General features: G+C 52.6%; 2 protein-coding genes across 3 annotated transcripts in view; both read right to left on the minus strand.

Moving 5' to 3' along the window:
• Window positions 1–20,055, minus strand: part of LOC119976111 (stonustoxin subunit alpha-like) — a 784,268-nt gene that overhangs the window by 106,160 nt on the left and 658,053 nt on the right. The gene's annotated exons all lie outside the window — the stretch shown is intronic.
• Window positions 1–20,055, minus strand: part of LOC119976116 (class I histocompatibility antigen, F10 alpha chain-like) — a 61,123-nt gene that overhangs the window by 5,226 nt on the left and 35,842 nt on the right. For both annotated transcript variants that reach the window (XM_038816295.1, XM_038816294.1), the window contains 2 exons: window positions 9,717–9,992; window positions 9,323–9,600 (listed from right to left, as the gene is read on the minus strand). In XM_038816295.1, coding sequence (XP_038672223.1) covers window positions 9,323–9,600; window positions 9,717–9,992 — 554 coding nt within the window. The remainder of the gene's footprint in view (window positions 1–9,322; window positions 9,601–9,716; window positions 9,993–20,055) is intronic.

The raw sequence follows: 20,055 nt of genomic DNA on the forward strand, positions 1-20,055 counted from the left end.
AGAGTTATCAGGTTCTGGATTCTGCTTGCATCAACCTGTTCTGCAGAGAGATTTATCAGGTTCTGGATTCTGCTTGCATCAGCCTGTTCTGCAGAGAGAGTTATCAGGGCCGGGATTCTGTTGCATCAACCTGTTCTGCAGAGAGAGTTATCAGGGCCGGGATTCTGCTTGAATCAGCCTGTTCTGCAGAGAGATTTACATTTCTGGATTCTGCTTGCATCAGCCTGTTCTGCAGAGAAAGTTATCAGGTTCTGGATTCTACTTGCATCAGCCTGTTCTGCAGAGAGAGTTATCAGAGCCGGGATTCTCTTTGCATCAGCCTGTTCTGCAGAGAGAGTTATCAGGTTCTGGATTCTGCTTGCATCAGCCTGTTCTGCAGAGAGAGTTATCTGGGCCGGGATTCTGTTGCATCAGCCTGTTCTGCAGAGAGAGTTATCAGGTTCTAAATTCTGTTGCATCAACCTGTTCTGCAGAGAGAGTTTCAGGTTCTGGCTTCTGCTTGCATCAGCCTGTTCTGCAGAGAGAGTTATCAGGGCCTGGATTCTGTTTGCATCAGCCTGTTCTGCAGAGAGAGTAATCAGGTTCTGGATTCTGCTTGCATCTGCCTGTTCTGCAGAGAGAGTTATCAGGGCCGGGATTCTGTTGCATCAGCCTGTTCTGTAGAGAGAGTTATCAGGTTCTGGATTCTGCTTGCATCAGCCTGTTCTGCAGAGAGAGTTATCAGGTTCTGGATTCTGTTGCATCAGCCTGTTCTGCAGAGAGAATTATCAGGTTCTGGATTCTGTTTCCATCAGCCTGTACTGCAGAGAGAGTTATCAGTGCCGGGATTCTGCTTGCATCAGCCTGTTCTGCAGAGAGAGTTACAGTATCAGGTTTTGGATTCTGCTTGCATCAGCCTGTTCTGCAGAGAGAGTTATCAGGTTCTGGATTCTGCTTGCATCAGCCTGTTCTGCAGAGAGAGTTATCAGGTTCTGGATTCTGCTTGCATCAGCCTGTTCTGCAGAGAGAGTTATCAGGTTCTGGATTCTGCTTGCATCAGCCTGTTGTGCAGCGAGGGTTATCAGGTTCTGGATTCTGCTTGAATCAGGTTGTTCTGTGGAAAGAGTTATCAGGGCCGGGATTCTGCTTGCATCAGCCTGTTCTGCAGAGAGGGTTATCAGGTTCTGGATTCTGTGCATCAACCTGTTCTGCAGAGAGATTTATCAGGTTCTGGATTCTGCTTGCATCAGCCTGTTCTGCAGAGAGAGTTATCAGGGCTAGGATTCTGCTTGAATCAGGCTGTTCTGCAAAGAGAGTTATCAGGTTCTGGATTCTGTTGCATCAGCCTGTTCTTCAGAGCGAGTTATCAGGTTCTGGATTCTGTTTGCATCAGCCTGTTCTGCAGAGAGGGTTATCAGGGCCGGGATTCTGCTTGCATCAGCCTGTTCTACAGAGAGAGTTATCAGGTTCTGGATTCTGCTTGCATCAGCCTGTTCTGCAGAGAGAGTTATCAGGGCCGGGATTCTGTTGCATCAGCCTGTTCTGCAGAGAGAGTTATCAGGTTCTGGATTCTGTTTTTATCAGTCTGTTCTGCAGAGAGAGTTATCAGGGCCGGGATTCTGCTTGCATCAGCCTGTTCTGCAGAGAGTTATCAGGTTCTGGATTCTGCTTGCATCAGCCTGTTCTGCAGCGAGAGTTATCAGGGCCGGGATTCTGCTTGCATCAGCCTGTTCTGCAGAGAGAGTTATCAGGTTCTGGATTCTGCTTGCATCAGCCTGTTCTGCAGAGAGAGTTATCAGGTTCTGGATTCTGTGCATCAGCCAGTTCTGCAGAGAGAGTTATCAGTTTCTGGATTCTACTTGCATCAGCCTGTTCTGCAGAGAGAGTTATCAGGGCCGGGATTCTGCTTGCATCAGCCTGTTCTGCAGAGAGAGTTATCAGGTTCTGGATTCTGCTTGCATCAGACTGTTCTGCAGAGAGAGTTATCAGGGCCGGGATTCTGCTTGCATCAACCTGTTCTGCAGAGAGATTTATCAGGTTCTGGATTCTGCTTGCTTCAACCTGTTCTGCAGAGAGTGTTATCTGGGCCGGGATTCTGTTTGCATCAGCCTGTTCTGCAGAGAGAGTTATCAGGTTCTGGATTCTGCTTGCATCAGCCTGTTCTGCAGAGAGATTTATCAGGTTCTGGATTCTGCTTGCATCAGCCTGTTCTGCAGAGAGATTTATCAGGTTCTGGATTCTGCTTGCATCAGCCTGTTCTGCAGAGAGAGTTATCAGGTTCTGGATTCTGTTGCACCAGCCTGTACTGCAGAGAGAGTTATCAGGTTCTGGATTCTGTTTGCATCAGCCTGTTCTGCAGAGAGAGTTATCAGGTTCTGGATTCTGCTTGCATCAGCCTGTTCTGCAGAGAGAGTTATCAGGTTCTGGATTCTGCTTGCATTAGCCTGTTCTGCAGAGAGAATTCTCAGGTTCTGGATTCTGTTTGCATCAGCCTGTTCTGCAGAGAGGGTTATCAGGGCCGGGATTCTGCTTGCATCAGCCTGTTCTACAGAAAGAGTTATCAGGTTCTGGATTCTGCTTGCATCAGCCTGTTCTGCAGAGAGAGTTATCAGGGCCGGGATTCTGTTTGCATCAGCCTGTTGTGCAGAGAGGGTTATCAGGGCCGGGATTCTGCTTGCATCAGCCTGTTCTACAGAGAGAGTTATCAGGTTCTGGATGCTGCTTGCATCAGCCTGTTCTGCAGAGAGAGTTATCAGGGCCGGGATTCTGCTTGCATCAGCCTGTTCTGCAGAAAGAGTTATCAGGGCCTGGATTCTGTTTGCATCAGCCTGTTCTGCAGAAAGTGTTATCAGGTTCTGGATTCTGCTTGCATCAGCCTGTTGTGCAGCGAGGGTTATCAGGTTCTGGATTCTGCTTGAATCAGGTTGTTCTGTGGAAAGAGTTATCAGGGCCGGGATTCTGCTTGCATCAGCCTGTTCTGCAGAGAGAGTTATCAGGTTCTGGATTCTGCTTGCATCAACCTGTTCTGCAGAGAGATTTATCAGGTTCTGGATTCTGCTTGCATCAGCCTGTTCTGCAGAGAGAGTTATCAGGGCTAGGATTCTGCTTGAATCAGGCTGTTCTGCAAAGAGAGTTATCAGGTTCTGGATTCTGTTGCATCAGCCTGTTCTTCAGAGCGAGTTATCAGGTTCTGGATTCTGTTTGCATCAGCCTGTTCTGCAGAGAGGGTTATCAGGGCCGGGATTCTGCTTGCATCAGCCTGTTCTACAGAGAGAGTTATCAAGTTCTGGATTCTGCTTGCATCAGCCTGTTCTGCAAAGAGAGTTATCAGGTTCTGGATTCTGTTGCATCAGCCTGTTCTGCAGAGAGAGTTATCAGGTTCTGGATTCTGTTTTTATCAGTCTGTTCTGCGGGATTCTGCTTGCATCAGCCTGTTCGGCAGAGAGTTATCAGGTTCTGGATTCTGCTTGCATCAGCCTGTTCTGCAGAGAGAGTTATCAGGGCCGGGATTCTGCTTGCATCAGCCTGTTCTGCAGCGAGAGTTATCAGGGCCGGGATTCTGCTTGCATCAGCCTGTTCTGCAGAGAGAGTTATCAGGTTCTGGATTCTACTTGCATCAGCCTGTTCTGCAGAGAGAGTTATCAGGGCCGGGATTCTGCTTGCATCAGCCTGTTCTGCAGAGTGAGTTATCAGGGCCGGGATTCTGTTGCATCAACCTGTTCTGCAGAGAGAGTTATCAGGGCCGGGATTCTGCTTGAATCAGCCTGTTCTGCAGAGAGAGTTACATTTCTGGATTCTGCTTGCATCAGCCTGTTCTGCAGAGAGAGTTATCTAGGCCGGGATTCTGTTGCATCAGCCTGTTCTGCAGAGAGAGTTATCAGGTTCTAAATTCTGTTGCATCAACCTGTTCTGCAGAGAGACTTATCAGGTTCTGGCTTCTGCTTGCATCAGCCTGTTCTGCAGAGAGAGTTATCAGGGCCTGGATTCTGTTTGCATCAGCCTGTTCTGCAGAGAGAGTAATCAGGTTCTGGATTCTGCTTGCATCTGCCTGTTCTGCAGAGAGAGTTATCAGGGCCGGGATTCTGTTGCATCAGCCTGTTCTGCAAAGAGAATTACAGGTTCTGGATTCTGCTTGCATCAGCCTGTTCTGCAGAGAGAGTTATCAGGTTCTGGATTCTGTTGCATCAGCCTGTTCTGCAGAGAGAATTATCAGGTTCTGGATTCTGTTTGCATCAGCCTGTACTGCAGAGAGAGTTATCAGTGCCGGGATTCTGTTGCATCAGCCTGTTCTGCAGAGAGAGTTATCAGGTTCTGGATTCTGTTTTTATCAGTCTGTTCTGCAGAGAGAGTTATCAGGTTCTGGATTCTGCTTGCATCAGCCTGTTCTGCAGAGAGAGTTATCAGGGCCGGGATTCTGTTTGCATCAGCCTGTTCTGCAGAGAGAGTTATCAGGTTCTGGATTCTGCTTGCATCAGCCTGTTCTGCAGAGAGATTTATCAGGTTCTGGATTCTGCTTGCATCAGCCTGTTCTGCAGAGAGATTTATCAGGTTCTGGATTCTGCTTGCATCAGCCTGTTCTGCAGAGAGAGTCATCAGGTTCTGGATTCTGTTCCACCAGCCTGTTCTGCAGAGAGAGTTATCAGGTTCTGGATTCTGTTTGCATCAGCCTGTTCTGCAGAGAGAGTTATCAGGTTCTGGATTCTGCTTGCATTAGCCTGTTCTGCAGAGAGAATTATCAGGTTCTGGATTCGGCTTGCATCAGCCTGTTCTGCAGAGAGTTATCAGGTTCTGGATTCTGCTTGCATCAGCCTGTTCTGCAGAGAGAGTTATCAGGTTCTGGCTTCTGCATGCATCAGCCTGTTCTGCAGAGAGAGTTATCAGGTTCTGGCTTCTGCTTGCATCAGCCTGTTCTGCAGGGAGAGTTATCAGGTTCTGGATTCTGTGCATCAGCCTGTTCTGCAGAGAGAGTTATCAGGTTCTGGCTTCTGCTTGCATCAGCCTGTTCTGCAGGGAGAGTTATCAGGTTCTGGATTCTGTGTATCAGCCTGTTCTGCAGAGAGAGTTATCAGGTTCTGGATTCTGTTGCATCAGCCTGTTCTGCAGAGAGAATTATCAGGTTCTGGATTCTGTTTGCATCAACCTGTTCTGCAGAGAGAGTTATCAGGTTCTGGATTCTGCTTGCATCAGCCTGTTCTGCAGAGAGAGTTATCAGGTTCTGGATTCTGTTGCATCAGCCTGTTCTACAGAGAGAGTTGTCAGGTTCTGGATTCTGCTTGCATCAGCCTGTTCTGCAGAGAGAGTTATCAGGTTCTGGATTCTGTTGCATCAACCATTTCTGCAGAGAGGGTTATCAGGTTCTGGTTCTACTTGCATCAGCCTGTTCTGCAGAGAGAGTTATCAGGTTCTGGATTCTGCTTGCATCAGCCTGTTCTGCAGAGAGAGTTATCAGGTTCTGGATTCTGCTTGCATCAGCCTGTTCTGCAGAGAGAGTTATCAGGTTCTGGATTCTGCTTGCATCAGCCTGTTTTGCAGAGAGAGTTATCAGGTTCTGGATTCTGCTTGCATCAGCCTGTTCTGCAGAGAGAGTTATCAGGTTCTGGATTCTGATTGCATCAGCCTGTTCTGCAGAGAGAGTTATCAGGTTCTGGATTCTGTGCATCAGCCTGTTCTGCAGAGAGAGTTATCAGGTTCTGGATTCTGCTTGCATCAGCCTGTTCTTCAGAGAGAGTGATCAGGGCCGGGATTCTGCTTGCATCCGCCTGTTCTGCAGAGAGAGTTATCAGGTTCTGGATTCTGATTGCATCAGCCTGTTCTGCAGAGAGAGTTATCAGGTTCTGGATTCTGTGCATCAGCCTGTTCTGCAGAGAGAGTTATCAGGTTCTGGATTCTGCTTGCATCAGCCTGTTCTTCAGAGAGAGTTATCAGGGCCGGGATTCTGCTTGCATCAGCCTGTTCTGCAGAGAGAGTTATCAGGGCCGGGATTCTGCTTGCATCAACCTGTTCTGCAGAGAGATTTATCAGGTTCTGGATTCTGCTTGCATCAGCCTGTTCTGCAGAGAGAGTTATCAGTTTCTGGATTCTGCTTGCATCAACCTGTTCTGCAGAGAGAGTTAACTGGGCCGGGATTCTGTTGCATCAGCCAGTTCTGCAGAGAGAGTTATCAGGGCCGGGATTCTGTTTGCATCAGCCTGTTCTGCAGAGAGAGTTATCAGGTTCTGGATTCTGTTGCATCAGCCTGTTCTGCAGAGAGAGTTATCAGGTTCTGGATTCTGCTTGCATCAGCCTGTTCTGCAGAGAGAGTTATCAGGTCTGGATTCTGTTGCATCAGCCTGTTCTGCAGAGAGAGTTATCAGGTTCTGGATTCTGTTGCATCAGCCTGTTCTGCAGAGAGAGTTATCAGGTTCTGGATTCTGCTTGCATCAGCCTGTTCTGCAGAGAGAGTTATCAGGTTCTGGATTCTGTTGCATCAGCCTGTTCTGCAGAGAGAGTTATCAGGTTCTGGATTCTGTTGCATCAGCCTGTTCTGCAGAGAGAGTTATCAGGTTCTGGATTCTGTTGCATCAGCCTGTTCTGCAGAGAGAGTTATCAGGTTCTGGATTCTGTTGCATCAGCCTGTTCTGCAGAGAGAGTGATCAGGTTCTGGATTCTGTTGCATCAGCCTGTTCTGCAGAGAGAGTGATCAGGTTCTGGATTCTGCTTGCATCAGCCTGTTCTGCAGAGAGAGTTATCAGGTTCTGGATTCTGCTTGCATCAGCCTGTTCTGCAGACAGAGTTATCAGGTTCTGGATTCTGCTTGCATCAGCCTGTTCTGCAGACAGAATTATCAGGTGCTGGATTCTGCTTGCATCAGCCTGTTCTGCAGAGAGAGTTATCAGGTTCTGGATTCTGTTGCATCAGCCTGTTCTGCAGAGAGAGTTATCAGGTTCTTGATTCTGTTGCATCAGCCTGTTCTGCAGAGAGAGTTATCAGGTTCTGGATTATGTTGCATCAGCCTGTTCTGCAGAGAGAGTTATCAAGTTCTGGATTCTGTTGCATCAGCCTGTTCTGCAGAGAGAGTTATCAGGTTCTGGATTCTGTTGCATCAGCCTGTTCTGCAGAGAGAGTTATCAGGTTCTGGATTCTGCTTGCATCAGCCTGTTCTGTAGAGAGAGTTATCAGGGCCGGGTTTCTGCTTGCATCAGCCTGTTCTGCAGAGAGATTTATCAGGTTCTGGATTCTGCTTGCATCAGCCTGTTCTGCAGAGAGAGTTATCAGGGGCGGGATTCTGCTTGCATCAGCCTGTTCTGCAGAGAGAGTTATCAGGTTCTGGATTCTGTTGCATCAGCCTGTTCTGCAGAGAGAGTTATCAGCTTCTGGATTCTGCTTGCATCAGCCTGTTCTGCAGAGAGAGTTATCAGGTTCTGGATTCCATTGCATCAGCCTGTTCTGCAGAGAGAGTTATCAGGTTCTGGATTCTGTTGCAGCAGCCTGTTCTGCAGAGAGAGTTATCAGGGGCGGGATTCTGCTTGCATCAGCCTGTTCTGCAGAGGAGAATTATCAGGGCCGGGATTCTCCCCTACCCGGCGGGGCGGGGGGTCCCGGCATACCGGAGTGGCGAGAACTACTCCGGCATTGGGCCTCCCTAAAGGTGTGGAATTCTCCACACCTTTAGGGGCTAGGCCCGCGCCGGAGTGCTTGGCGCCCCTGCCATCTGATGCGAACGGCCTTTGGCGCCCCGCCGACTGGCGCCACGGCTGGCCGAAAGGATTCTGCTCGCATCAGCCTGTTCCGCAGAAAGAGTTGGTTCCCACAGTGGCCTTTTGATGAGAATTAGCCGGTTATTACAGGAGAAAGCAGAATGGGAAAAAGAAAGGGTCGCTTTCTCTGCTGACAAAGTGAAACTATGCGAAGCATGGTAGCACAGTGGTTAGCACAGTCGCTTCACAGCTCCAGGGTCCCAGGTTCGATTCCCGGCTTGGGTCACTGTGCGGAGTCTGCGCGTTCTCCCCATGTCTGCATGTGTTTCCTCCGGGTGCTCCGGTTTCCTCACACAGTCCAAAGACATGCAGGTTAGGTGGATTGGCCATGCTAAATTGCCCTTAGTGTCCAATGAAATGAAATGAAAATGAAAATGAAAATCACTTATTGTCACGAGTAGGCTTCAATGAAATTACTGTGAAAAGCCCCTAGTCGCCACATTCCGGCGCCTGTCCGGGGAGGGTGGTACGGGAAAGGGTTAGGTGGGGGTTAATGGATTATGGGGAGAGGGTGGAGGTGTGGACGTGGTAGGCTGCTCTTTCTAAGGGCTAGTGCAGACTCGATGGGCCGAATGGCCTCCTTCTGCACTGTACATTCTATGATTCTATGAAAGCTCTTTAGGTCTCTGAAACATAGGGGGGGGGGGGGCGGGGGCGGGGCCGAGGGGGGGCGGGGCCGAGGAGGGGCGGGGGCGGGCGGACCCGAGGGGAGGGAGCCGAGCGGGGGGGGGGGCGGACCCGAGGGGGGGAGCGGGGGGAGGGGGGAGCGGGGGGAGGGCGGGCGGGGGGGGGTTTGACCCGCGGGGGGTGTTTGACCCGCGGGGTGGCAGACCCGAGGGCGGGGCGGGGGGGAGGACCCGAGGGCGGGGCGGGGGGGGAGGACCCGAGGGCGGGGCGGGGCGGGGGGGGAGGACCCGAGGGCGGGGGGGCGGGGGGGGGACCCGAGGACGGGGCGGGGGGGAGGACCCGAGGGCGGGGCGGGGGGGGAGGACCCGAGGGCGGGGCGGGGCGGGGGAGGACCCGAGGGCGGGGCGGGAGGGGGAGGACCCGAGGGCGGGGAGGGGGGGGGAGGACCCGAGGGCGGGGCGGGGGGGGAGGACCCGAGGGTGGGGCAGGGCGGACCCGAGGGCGGGGCGGGGCGGACCCGAGGGCGGGGCGGGGTGGACCAAAGGGGGTGGGCGGGGGGAGCGGACCGGGCGGGGGGAGCGGACCGAGCGGGGGGGGGGCGGACCGGGGGGGCCGCCCTGGGGGAGGGCGGCCACCGCGCATGTGCTGGGTGGCACCGGCCCAACTGCGCATGCGCGGAACCCGAGTCTCTGGCGACTGCCCGAGTTGCCGGTGCCTTGAGCCGGCCCTGGGCACAGGCCACTGCTTTCTTCTGCTTGAATTAACAATAAAGGCTGCCTTTATTGACAAACGTCCATAAATCATCCATGGATCAAAAATGTAACAGCAAATAAAAATGGGAAAAAACACATACACAGACTCATGTACACACAAAAACACACAAACTGAAACACATGCACACACAGACACACATAAGACTCACATACACACAAATACACATGCGCAGACATGCAAACATACCACAAAGTGCAGTTCCTTACCCCACTGATGGAGCTTGGGCTCTGCCAGGCTGCTGTGTTCAATTTGACAGGAGTATTGATCCTCATCCCAGCATTTATTTCAATCTCTTTCTGGATCTGATGGCTCCCATCGTGGTTCGGTCGAAGCCCCGAGGATTGTGTCTCAGACATTACCTCTCCATTCCTTAGCCAGGTCACCTCGATGTCTACAGGATAAAACCCAGTAACCAGGCAGGAGAGAGTGAGCGGCTTGTACTGACTATTGGCCTCACTTCTGGAGATGAAGACTTCAGGCTGAACTGTAATGGGAAAGGGTGAAAACACAAACAATAGACAGACACTGAATGGAATGGGAGAACGGTTTGATAGATCAGTGAAGTTAGATCAGAACATGGATCAAAACTCAAATCAATACCTTTCCGTCCAAAATATTCCTTTCCAGCTTCTAAATATCTGTTCAAATGTTGAACAAATATTCCTTGAAGATATGTTTCCCAGTAGCTGTTCCAGGATTGATCCGAATCCCATTTCTCTTTAGTCTTCACAGCAATGGGATTGGATGCGACCCATCTCATTCTGTCTGGCTCGAAACTAATATAATCCTTTCCATCCAATCCAAACCGCATCGATATCTTACAGGAGCCGTCTTCACTGACCTCGACAGACCGAATCCATTGAAAAATGTGAATTCCTGTCAGAGACAACAGAATCGATAATCATTCTTCATGGGAAATTGAAGCAGAAATGGGGCAACAGGATCACAGAAATGGGGGATTTCAGTCATCAAAGTCAGTGCTGGGGGACTGAGTGCAGTGACCCAGGGGTCAGTGCTGGGGGACTGAGTGCAGTGTCCCAGGGATCAGTGCTGGGGGAAGGGCTGAGTGCAGTGACCCAGGGGTCAGTGCTGGGGGACTGAGTGCAGTGACCCAGGGGTCAGTGCTGGGGGACTGAGTGCAGTGTCCCAGGGGTCAGTGCTGGGGGACTGAGTGCAGTGTCCCAGGGGTCAGTGCTGGGGGACTGAGTGCAGTGTCCCAGGGGTCAGTGCTGGGGGAAGGGCTGAGTGCAGTGTCCCAGGGGTCAGTGCTGGGAGATGGACTGAGTGCAGTGTCCCAGGGGTCAGGGCTGGGGGACTGAGTGCAGTGTCCCAGGGGTCAGTGCTGGGGGATGGACTGAGTGCAGTGTCCCAGGGGTCAGTGCTGGGGGACTGAGTGCAGTGTCCCAGGGGTCAGTGCTGGGGGACTGAGTGCAGTGTCCCAGGGGTCAGTGCTGGGAAATGGACTGAGTGCAGTGTCCCAGGGGTCAGTGTTGGGGGACTGAGTGCAGTGTCCCAGGGGTCAGTACTGGGAGATGGAATGAGTGCTGTGTCCCAGGGGTCAGTGCTGGGGGATGGGCTGAGTGCAGTGTCCCAGGGGTCAGTGCTGGGGGACTGAGTTCAGCGTCCCAGGGGTCAGTGCTGGGAGACTTGAGTGCAGTGTCCCAGGGGTCAGTGCTGGGGGACTGAGTGCAGCGTACCAGGGGTCAGTGCTGGGAGATGGACTGAGTGCAGTGTCCCAGGGGTCAGTGCTGGGGGACTGAGTGCAGTGTCCCAGGGGTCAGTGCTGTGGGACTGAGTGCAGTGTCCCAGGGGTCAGTGCAGGGGGACTGAGTGCAGTGTCCCAGGGGTCAGTGCTGGGAGACTGAGTGCAGTGTCCCAGGGGTCAGTGCTGGGGGACTGAGTGCAGTGTCCCAGGGGTCAGTGCAGGGGATGGACTGAGTGCAGTGTCCCAAGGGTCAGTGCTGGGGGATGGACTGAGTGCAGTGTCCCAGGGGTCAGTGCGGGGGGACTGAGTGCAGTGTCCCAGGGGTCAGTGCTGGGGGACTGAGTGCAGTGTCCCAGGGGTCAGTGCTGGGGGACTGAGTGCAGTGTCCCAGGGGTCAGTGCAGGGGATGGACTGAGTGCAGTGTCCCAAGGGTCAGTGCTGAGGGATGGACTGAGTGCAGTGTCCCAGGGTTCAGTGCTGGGGGACTGAGTGCAATGTCCCAGGGGTCAGTGCTGGGGGATGGACTGAGTGCAGTGTCCCAGGGGTCAGTGCTGCGGGGCTGAGTGCAGTGTCCCAGGGGTCAGTGCTGGGGGATGGACTGAGTGCAGTGTCCCAGGGGTCAGTGCTGGGGGACTGAGTGCAATGTCCCAGGGGTCAGTGCTGGGGGACTGAGTGCAGTGTCCCAGGGGTCAGTGCTGGGGGACTGAGTGCAGTGTCCCAGGGGTCAGTGCAGGGGATGGACTGAGTGCAGTGTCCCAAGGGTCAGTGCTGAGGGATGGACTGAGTGCAGTGTCCCAGGGGTCAGTGCTGGGGGACTGAGTGCAGTGTCCGAGGGGTCAGTGCTGGGGGATGGGCTGAGTGCAGTGACCCAGGGGTCAGTGCTGGGAGACTGAGTGCAGTGTCCCAGGGGTCAGTGCTGGGGGACTGAGTGCAGCGTCCCAGGGGTCAGTGCTGGGGGACTGAGTGCAGTGTCCCAGGGGTCAGTGCTGGGGGACTGAGTGCAGTGTCCCAGGGGTCAGTGCTGGGGGATGGACTGAGTGCAGTGTCCCAGGGGTCAGTGCTGGGGGACTGAGTGCAGTGTCCCAGGGGTCAGTGCTGGGGGACTGAGTGCAGTGTCCCAGGGGTCAGTGCTGGGAAATGGACTGAGTGCAGTGTCCCAGGGGTCAGTGTTGGGGGACTGAGTGCAGTGTCCCAGGGGTCAGTACTGGGAGATGGAATGAGTGCTGTGTCCCAGGGGTCAGTGCTGGGGGATGGGCTGAGTGCAGTGTCCCAGGGGTCAGTGCTGGGGGACTTGAGTTCAGCGTCCCAGGGGTCAGTGCTGGGAGACTTGAGTGCAGTGTCCCAGGGGTCAGTGCTGGGGGACTGAGTGCAGCGTACCAGGGGTCAGTGCTGGGAGATGGACTGAGTGCAGTGTCCCAGGGGTCAGTGCTGGGGGACTGAGTGCAGTGTCCCAGGGGTCAGTGCTGTGGGACTGAGTGCAGTGTCCCAGGGGTCAGTGCAGGGGGACTGAGTGCAGTGTCCCAGGGGTCAGTGCTGGGGATGGACTGAGTGCAGTGTCCCAGGGGTCAGTGCAGGGGGACTGAGTGCAATGTCCCAGGGGTCAGTGCTGGGGGGACTGAGTGCAGTGTCCCAGGGGTCAGTGCTGGGGGACTGAGTGCAGTGTCCCAGGGGTCAGTGCAGGGGATGGACTGAGTGCAGTGTCCCAAGGGTCAGTGCTGAGGGATGGACTGAGTGCAGTGTCCCAGGGGTCAGTGCTGGGGGATGGGCTGAGTGCAGTGACCCAGGGGTCAGTGCTGGGGGACTGAGTGCAGTGCCCCAGGGGTCAGTGCTGGGAGATGGACTGAGTGCAGTGTCCCAGGGGTCAGTGCTGGGAGACTGAGTGCAGTGTCCCAGGGGTCAGTGCTGGGGGACTGAGTGCAGTGTCCCAGGGGTCAGTGCTGGGGGACTGAGTGCAGTGTCCCAGGGGTCAGTGCTGGGAGATGGACTGAGTCCAGTGTCCCAGGGGTCAGTGCTGGGGGACTGACTGCAATGTCCCAGGGGTCAGTGCTTGGAGATGGACTGAGTCCAGTGTCCCAGGGGTCAGTGTTGGGGTACTGAGTGCAATGTCCCAGGGGTCAGTGCTGGGAGATGGATTGAGTGCTCTGACCCAGGGGTCAGTGCTGGGGGACTGAGTGCAGTGTCCCAGGGGTCAGTGCTGGGGGACTGAGTGCAGTGTCCCAGGGGTCAGTGCTGGGGGACTGAGTGCAGTGTACCAGGGGTCAGTGCTGGGAGACTGAGTGCAGTGTCCAAGGGGTCAGTGCTGGGAGATGGACTGAGTGCAGTGACCCAGGGCTCAGTGCTGGGGGACTGAGTGCAGTGTCCCAGGGGTTTGTGCTGGGAGACTGAGTGCAGTGTCCCAGGGGTCAGTGCTGGGGTACTGAGTGCGGTGTCCAAGTGGTCAGTGCTGGGAGATGGACTGAGTGCAGTGTCCCAGGGGTCAGTGCTGGGGAGATGGACTGAGTGCAGTGTCCCAGGAGTCAGTGCTGGGGGACTGAGTGCAGTGACCGAGGGGTCAGTGCTGGGGGACTGAGTGCAGTGTCCCAGGAGTCAGTGCTGTGGCACTGTGCAGTGTCCCAGGGGTCAGTGCTGGGGGACTGAGTGCATGTGTCCCAGGGGTCAGTGCTGGGGGACTGAGTGCAGTGTCCCAGGGAGTCAGTGCTGTGGGGACTGAGTGCAGTGTCCCAGGGGTCAGTGCTGGGGGACTGAGTGCAGTGTCCAGGGGTCAGTGCTGGGAGATGACTGAGTGCAGTGTCCCAGGGGTCAGTGCTGGGGGACTGAGTGCAGTGTCCAGGGGTCAGTGCTGGGAGATGGACTGAGTGCAGTGTCCCAGGGGTCAGTGCTGGGGGACTGAGTGCAGGTGTTCCAGGGGTCAGTGCAGGGGGACTGAGTGCAGTGTCCCAGGGGTCAGTGCTGTGGGACTGAGTGCGGTGTTCCAGGGGTCAGTGCTGGGGGACTGAGTGCAGTGTCCCAGGGGTCAGTGCTGGGGGACTGAGTGCGGTGTTCCAGGGGTCAGTGCTGGGGGACTGAGTGCGGTGTTCCAGGGGTCAGTGCTGGGAGACTGATTGCAGTGTCCCAGGAGTCTGTGCTGGGGGACTGAGTGGAGTTACCCAGGGGTCAGTGCTGGGGGACTCAGTGCAGTTACCCAGGGGTCAGTGCTGGGGGACTGAGTGCAGTGTCCCAGGGGTCAGTGCTGGGGGTCTGAGTGCAGTGTCCCAGGGGTCAGTGCTGGGAGAATGAGTGCAGTGTCCCAGGGGTCAGTGCTGGGGGACTGAGTGCAGTGTCCCAGGGGTCAGTGCTGGGGGACTGAGTGCAGTGTCCCAGGGGTCAGTGCCGGGGGACTGAGTGCAGTGTCCCAGGGGTCAGTGCTGGGGGATGGACTGAGTGCAGTGTCCCAGGGGTCAGTGCTGGGGGACTGAGTGCAGTGTCCCAGGGGTCAGTGCTGGGGGACTGAGTGCAGTGTCCCAGGGGTCAGTGCTGGGAGACTGAGTGCAGTGTCCCAGGGGTCAGTGCTGGGGGACTGAGTGCAGTGTCCCAGGGGTCAGTGCTGGGAGATGGACTGAGTGCTGTAGCCACCGAAGCTGGCCACTTCCCGACATAAAATGGAACATTGAGTTGCATGCAGGGAAAATTGGACAATGTTAGAGAGGCAAGCAGGTTGCAGAACCTCTCTGTGGATTCTGTCTGTGAAGAAACCAGACAGCATAGAATCCAGCAGAGTGCAGCAGAGCAGAGCTACTGATTGGCCCTTCTGGGGAAATTTGCATACATGCAATGCGGTCAGCCTAATTTGAAGGTGGTTTGTGGAGGAGCTGTTGTCAAGTGACAGTTAAACCCGAAACACTTCGTCAGTGTTTCCCCCCTACCTCCTCCTCTAACCAAAAAAAAAGCCACGGTCGTTGGGAAGCGGGAGCAGGGGCCTGTCGTGAAGGTGAGTGAGTGCCTTTAAATTTGCTTACCTTTCAGCGGGAGCAGGGTTTGAGAGAATATCAGGTAAGCTCTTCCTTTCTTTTTCTTGTTTTTTTTAAATCTAGAGGTGATGTCAGGGAAGGCAGTACAGTATAATGCTCCTCCTGCAGAATGTTTGAGGTGAGGGACGCTGTCAGTGTCCCTGCTGATTTCATCTGTGGGAAGTGCACCCAACTCCAGTTCCTCAAAAACCGTGTTAGGGAACTGGAGCTGGAGCTGGATGAACTTCGGATCATTCGGGAAGCAGAGATGGTCATAGATAGAAGCTTCAGGCAAGTAGTTACGCCAAAGAATAAAGATAGATGGGTGACGGTGAGAGGGGCTGTGGGTAAGCAGTCAGTACAGGGATCCCCTGTGGTTGTTTCCCTTAGTAACAGGTATACCGCTTTGGATACTGTTGGGGGGGACGACTTACCGGGGTCAGCCATGGGGTACAGGTCTCTGGCACAGAGTCTGTCCCTGTTGCTCAGAAGGGAAGGGGGGGAAATGAGTAGAAAATTAGTCATTGGAGACTCCATAGTTAGTGGGATAGATAGGAGATTCTGTGGGAATGAGAGAGACTCGCGGTTAGTGTGTTGCCTCCCAGGTGCCAGGGTCCGCGATGGCTCAGATCGTGTTTTCGGGATCCTTAAGGGGGAGGGGGAGCAGCCCCAAGTCGTGGTTCACATAGGTACCAACGACATAGGTAGGAAAAGGGATAGGGATGTAAAGCAGGAATTCAGGGAGCTAGGGTGGAAACTTAGAGCTAGAACAAACAGAGTTATTATCTCTGGGTTGTTACCCGTGCCACGTGCTAGCGAGTCGAGGAATAGAGAGAGAGAGCAGTTGAACACGTGGCTGCAGGGATGGTGCAGGAGGGAGGGTTTCAGATTCCTGGACAATTGGGGCTCATTCTGGGGTAGGTGGGACCTCTACAAACGGGATGGTCTACACCTGGACCAGAGGGATACTAATATCCTCGGGGGGAGGTTTGCTAATGCTCTTCGGGAGGGTTTAAACTAGTTCAGCAGGGAATTGTAGCTCCAGTACACAAGAAGCTGAGAGTAGTGAGGTCATGAGTAAGGTTTCAAAGTTGCAGGAGTGTATCGGCAGGAAGGAAGGTGGTCTAAAGTGCGTCTACTTCAATGCCGGGGGAATCCGGAATAAGGTGGGTGAGCTTGCGGCATGGGTTAGTACCTGGGACTTCGATGTTGTGGCCATTTCGGAGACATGGATAGAGCAGGGCGAGGATGGTTGTTGCAGGTGCCGGGGTTTAGATATTTCAGTAAGTTCAGGGAAGGTGGTAAGAGAGGGGGAGGGGTGGCATTGTTCGTCAAGGACAGTATTACGGTGGCTGAGAGGACATTTGATGAGGACTCGAATACTGAGGTAGTATGGGCTGAGTTAAGAAACAGGAAAGGAGAGGTCACCCTGTTAGGGCTTTTGTATAGGCTTCCGAAAAGTTCCAGAGATATAGAGGAAAGGATTGCAAAGATGATTCTGGATAGGAGCGAAAATAACAGGGTAGTTGTTATGGGGGACTTTAACTTTCCAAATATTGACTGGAAACACTATCGTTCGAGTACTTTAGATGGATCCGTTTTTGTCTAATGTGTGCAGGAGGGTTTCCTGATGCAGTATGTAGATAGGCCAACAAGAGGCGCGGCCGTATTGGATTTGGTACTGGGTAATGAACCAGGGCAGGTGTTAGATTTGGAGGTAGGTGAGCATTTTGGTGATAGTGACCACAATGCGATTACGTTTACTTTAGCGATGGAAAGGGATAGGTATAAACCGCAGGGCAAGAGTTATTGCTGGGGGAAAGGCAATTATGATGCGATGAGGCAAGACTTAGGATGCATTGCCTGGAGAGGAAAACTGCAGGGGATGGACACACTGGAAATGTGGAGCATGTTCAAGGAACAGCTACTGCGTGTCCTTGATAAGTATGTACCTGTTAGGCAGGGAGGAAGTGGTCGAGTGAGGGAACCATGGGTTACTAAAGCAGTTGAATCACTTGTCAAGAGGAAGAAGGAGGCTTATGTGAAGATGAGACGTGATGGTTCAGTTGGGTCGCTTGAGAGTTACAAGTTAGCTCGGAAGGCTCTAAAGAGAGAGCTAAGAAGAGCCAAGCGAGGACATGAGAAGTCTTTGGCAGGTAGAATCAAGGATAACCCTAAAGGTTTCTATAGGTATGTCAGGAATAAAAGAATGACTAAGGTAAGAATATGGCCAGTCAAGTACAGTAGTGGGAAGTTGTGCGTAGAGTCCGAGGAGATAGGAGAGGTGCTAAATGAGTATTTTTCGTCAGTATTCACACAGGAAAAAGACAAAGTTGTCGAGGAGAATATTGAGATACAGGCTACTAGACTAGAAGGGCTTGAGGTTCATAAGGAGGAGGTGTTAGCGATTCTGGAAAGTGTGAAAATAGATAAGTTCCCTGGGCCGGATGGGATTTATCCTAGGATTCTCTGGGAAGCTAGGGAGGAGATTGCTGAGCCTTTGGCTTTGATCTTTAAGTCATCTTTATCTACAGGAATAGTGCCAGAAGACTGGAGGATAGCAAATGTTGTCCCCTTGTTCAAGAAGGGGAGTAGAGATAACCCCGGTAACTATAGACCAGTGAGCCTTACTTCTGTTGTGGGAAAAGTCTTGGAAAGGTTTATAAGAGATGGGATGTATAATCACCTGGAAAGGAATAATTTGATTAGAGCTAGTCGACATGGTTTTGTGAAGGGTAGGTCGTGCCTCACAAACCTCATTGAGTTCTTCGAGAAGGTGACCAAACGTGGATGAGGGTAAAGCAGTTGATGTGGTGTATATGGATTTCAGGAAAGCGCCTGATAAGGTTCCCCACGGTAGGCTATTGCAGAAAATACAGAGGCATGGGATTCAGGGTGATTTAGCAGTTTGGATCAGAAATTGGCTAGCTGATAGAAGACAAAGAGTGATGGTTGATGGGAAATGCTCTGACTGGTGTCCAGTTACTAGTGGTGTGCCACAAGGATCTGTTTTGGGGCCGTTGCTGTTTGTCATTTTTATAAATGACCTGGAGGAGGGCGTAGGAGGATGGGTGAGTAAATTTGCAGATGACACTAAAGTTGGTGGAGTTGTGGACAGTGCAGAAGGATGTTACAAGTTACAGAGGGACATAGATAAGCTGCAGAGCTGGGCTGACAGGTGGCAAATGGAGTTTAATGCAGAAAAGTGTGAGGTGATTCATTTTGGAAGGCAGAGGACTGGGCTAATGGTAAGATTCTTGGTAGTGTGGACGAGCAGAGAGATCTCAGTGTCCATGTCTATAGATCCCTGAAAGTTGCCACTCAGGTTGAGAGGGTTGTTAAGAAGGCGTACGGTGTGTTAGCTTTTATTGGTAGAGGAATTGAGTTTCGGAGCCATGAGGTCATGCTGCAGTTGTACAAAACTCTGGTGCGGCCGCATTTAGAGTATTGTGTGCAGTTCTGGTCGCCACATTATAGGAAGGATGTGGAAGCATTGGAAAGGGTACAGAGGAGATTTACACAAATGTTGCCTGGTATGGAGGGAAGATCATATGAGGAAAGGCTGAAGGATTTGAGGCTGTTTTCGTTAGAGAGAAGAAGGTTAAGAGGGGACTTAATTGAGGCATACAAGATGATCAGAGGATTAGATAGGGTGGACATCGAGAGCTTTTTTCCTTGGATGGTGATGTCCAGCACGAGGGGACATAGCTTTAAATTGAGGGGAGATAGATATAGGACAGATGTCAGAAGTAGGTTCTTTACTCAGAGAGTAGTAAGGGCGTGGAATGCCCTGCCTGCAACAGTAGTGGACTCGCCAACACTAAACGCATTCAAATGGTCATTGGATAGGCATATGGACGATAAGGGAATAGTGTAGAGGGGCTTTAGAAGGGTTTCACAGGACGGTGCAACATCGTGGGCCGAAGGGCCTGTACTGCGCTGTAATGTTCTATGTTCTATGTTCTAGCAAGCTGCGCATATTAATTGAGCGATTCCCGGTGATTCCCGGGCACAATGGACACAATTAAGAATAACAAAGGCCAAGGTAGACTCTTCAGTGCCAGCAGCAGTCCCGGACAATAAGTTACAAACAGCCCCAAGAACCGCCCAGCGATCGGGAAACAGCCCCAGTATTGGGGAATTCAAACCAATCGATTGGTATGAGGTCCAATCGATTGCAAGGTTATAGAGGGTCCGTCCAGATGGGCGCGAAACCCAAAACAGTATAAGACAGAGACCCCGACCCCAGCTCGATCTCTTAGCCAGCCCTCCTCGCTCTCAGCCAGCCCTCCGCTCTCTTAGCCGGCCCTCCAAGCAGAACACTCCAGGAACTTGGACGCGAGAAGGAGAGGCCTGGCCAATTGCTACACCGACAAGTAAGTGTCATACAACACCCGCTACGAGAATAGACACTCCTGACCCCTTTAGTCCACACCAACTGGAAGGCTGCAGATCCAGGACAGAGCAAGAGGCCATTGTTCCCTGATCAGGCAGTTCCCTTATTCCAGATAAGTATTGGCCTAGTAGTGGTAGGAACAGTTTAGTCTTAGTATTATGTGCATGAGAAGTAAATAACTGTAATAATAAACGTGTCTTGTTTGAACTTACTAACTGGTGTATTGAGTCATTGATCTGAACTTGAACTTGAACCTCGTGGCGGTATCATAAAGATACCTGGCGACTCTAGAGCTAAGGAATAAAACAGAGCCAATTGAGTGTTAAGCACACTCACCCAGAACGAGCAACATTTAGTGGCGGCTCCGCCGGGACTCGACTAGAAGTGGCCCCCCCACTCCGAGAGAACCCAGCAATTTGAATCAGAAATCCAATTGGGAAAAGGAAAAGTGTTCAAGAAGTTCACATCAATCCTCATAATTCGGAAGTTTGTTTTGCATGCGTAACTAACAGGGTTATAAGGTAAAACTGAGAGACTTTTGTTGTGACAAACTGTCGGGAGTTTATAACTCAGAAAATAGCGAAAGCCGTACCCGTATTTTCTAACCCACCTTATCATCCCTTGTTCTAAATTTAAGCGAGAGCATTGAGAAAGAGATGGCCATGCAGGCAATGGAACGCCTCATGCACCCCCAATAGTTTGTGGTCGCAGCGACCAGCAGAATAGGTCAGTGTCCCATTTGGGAACAAGAGATCAGGAAGTACCTCAAAAGGGAAAGGATGGCCCCTTTGGAGCGAATTCTGATCGAATGAGGAAACAGGCCCAGGGAGTTTATGACATACTTGGTGGGAG

The sequence above is a fragment of the Scyliorhinus canicula genome, chromosome 13 (genome assembly GCF_902713615.1).
Source record: "Scyliorhinus canicula chromosome 13, sScyCan1.1, whole genome shotgun sequence".
NCBI classification, from domain to species: Eukaryota; Metazoa; Chordata; class Chondrichthyes; order Carcharhiniformes; family Scyliorhinidae; genus Scyliorhinus; species Scyliorhinus canicula.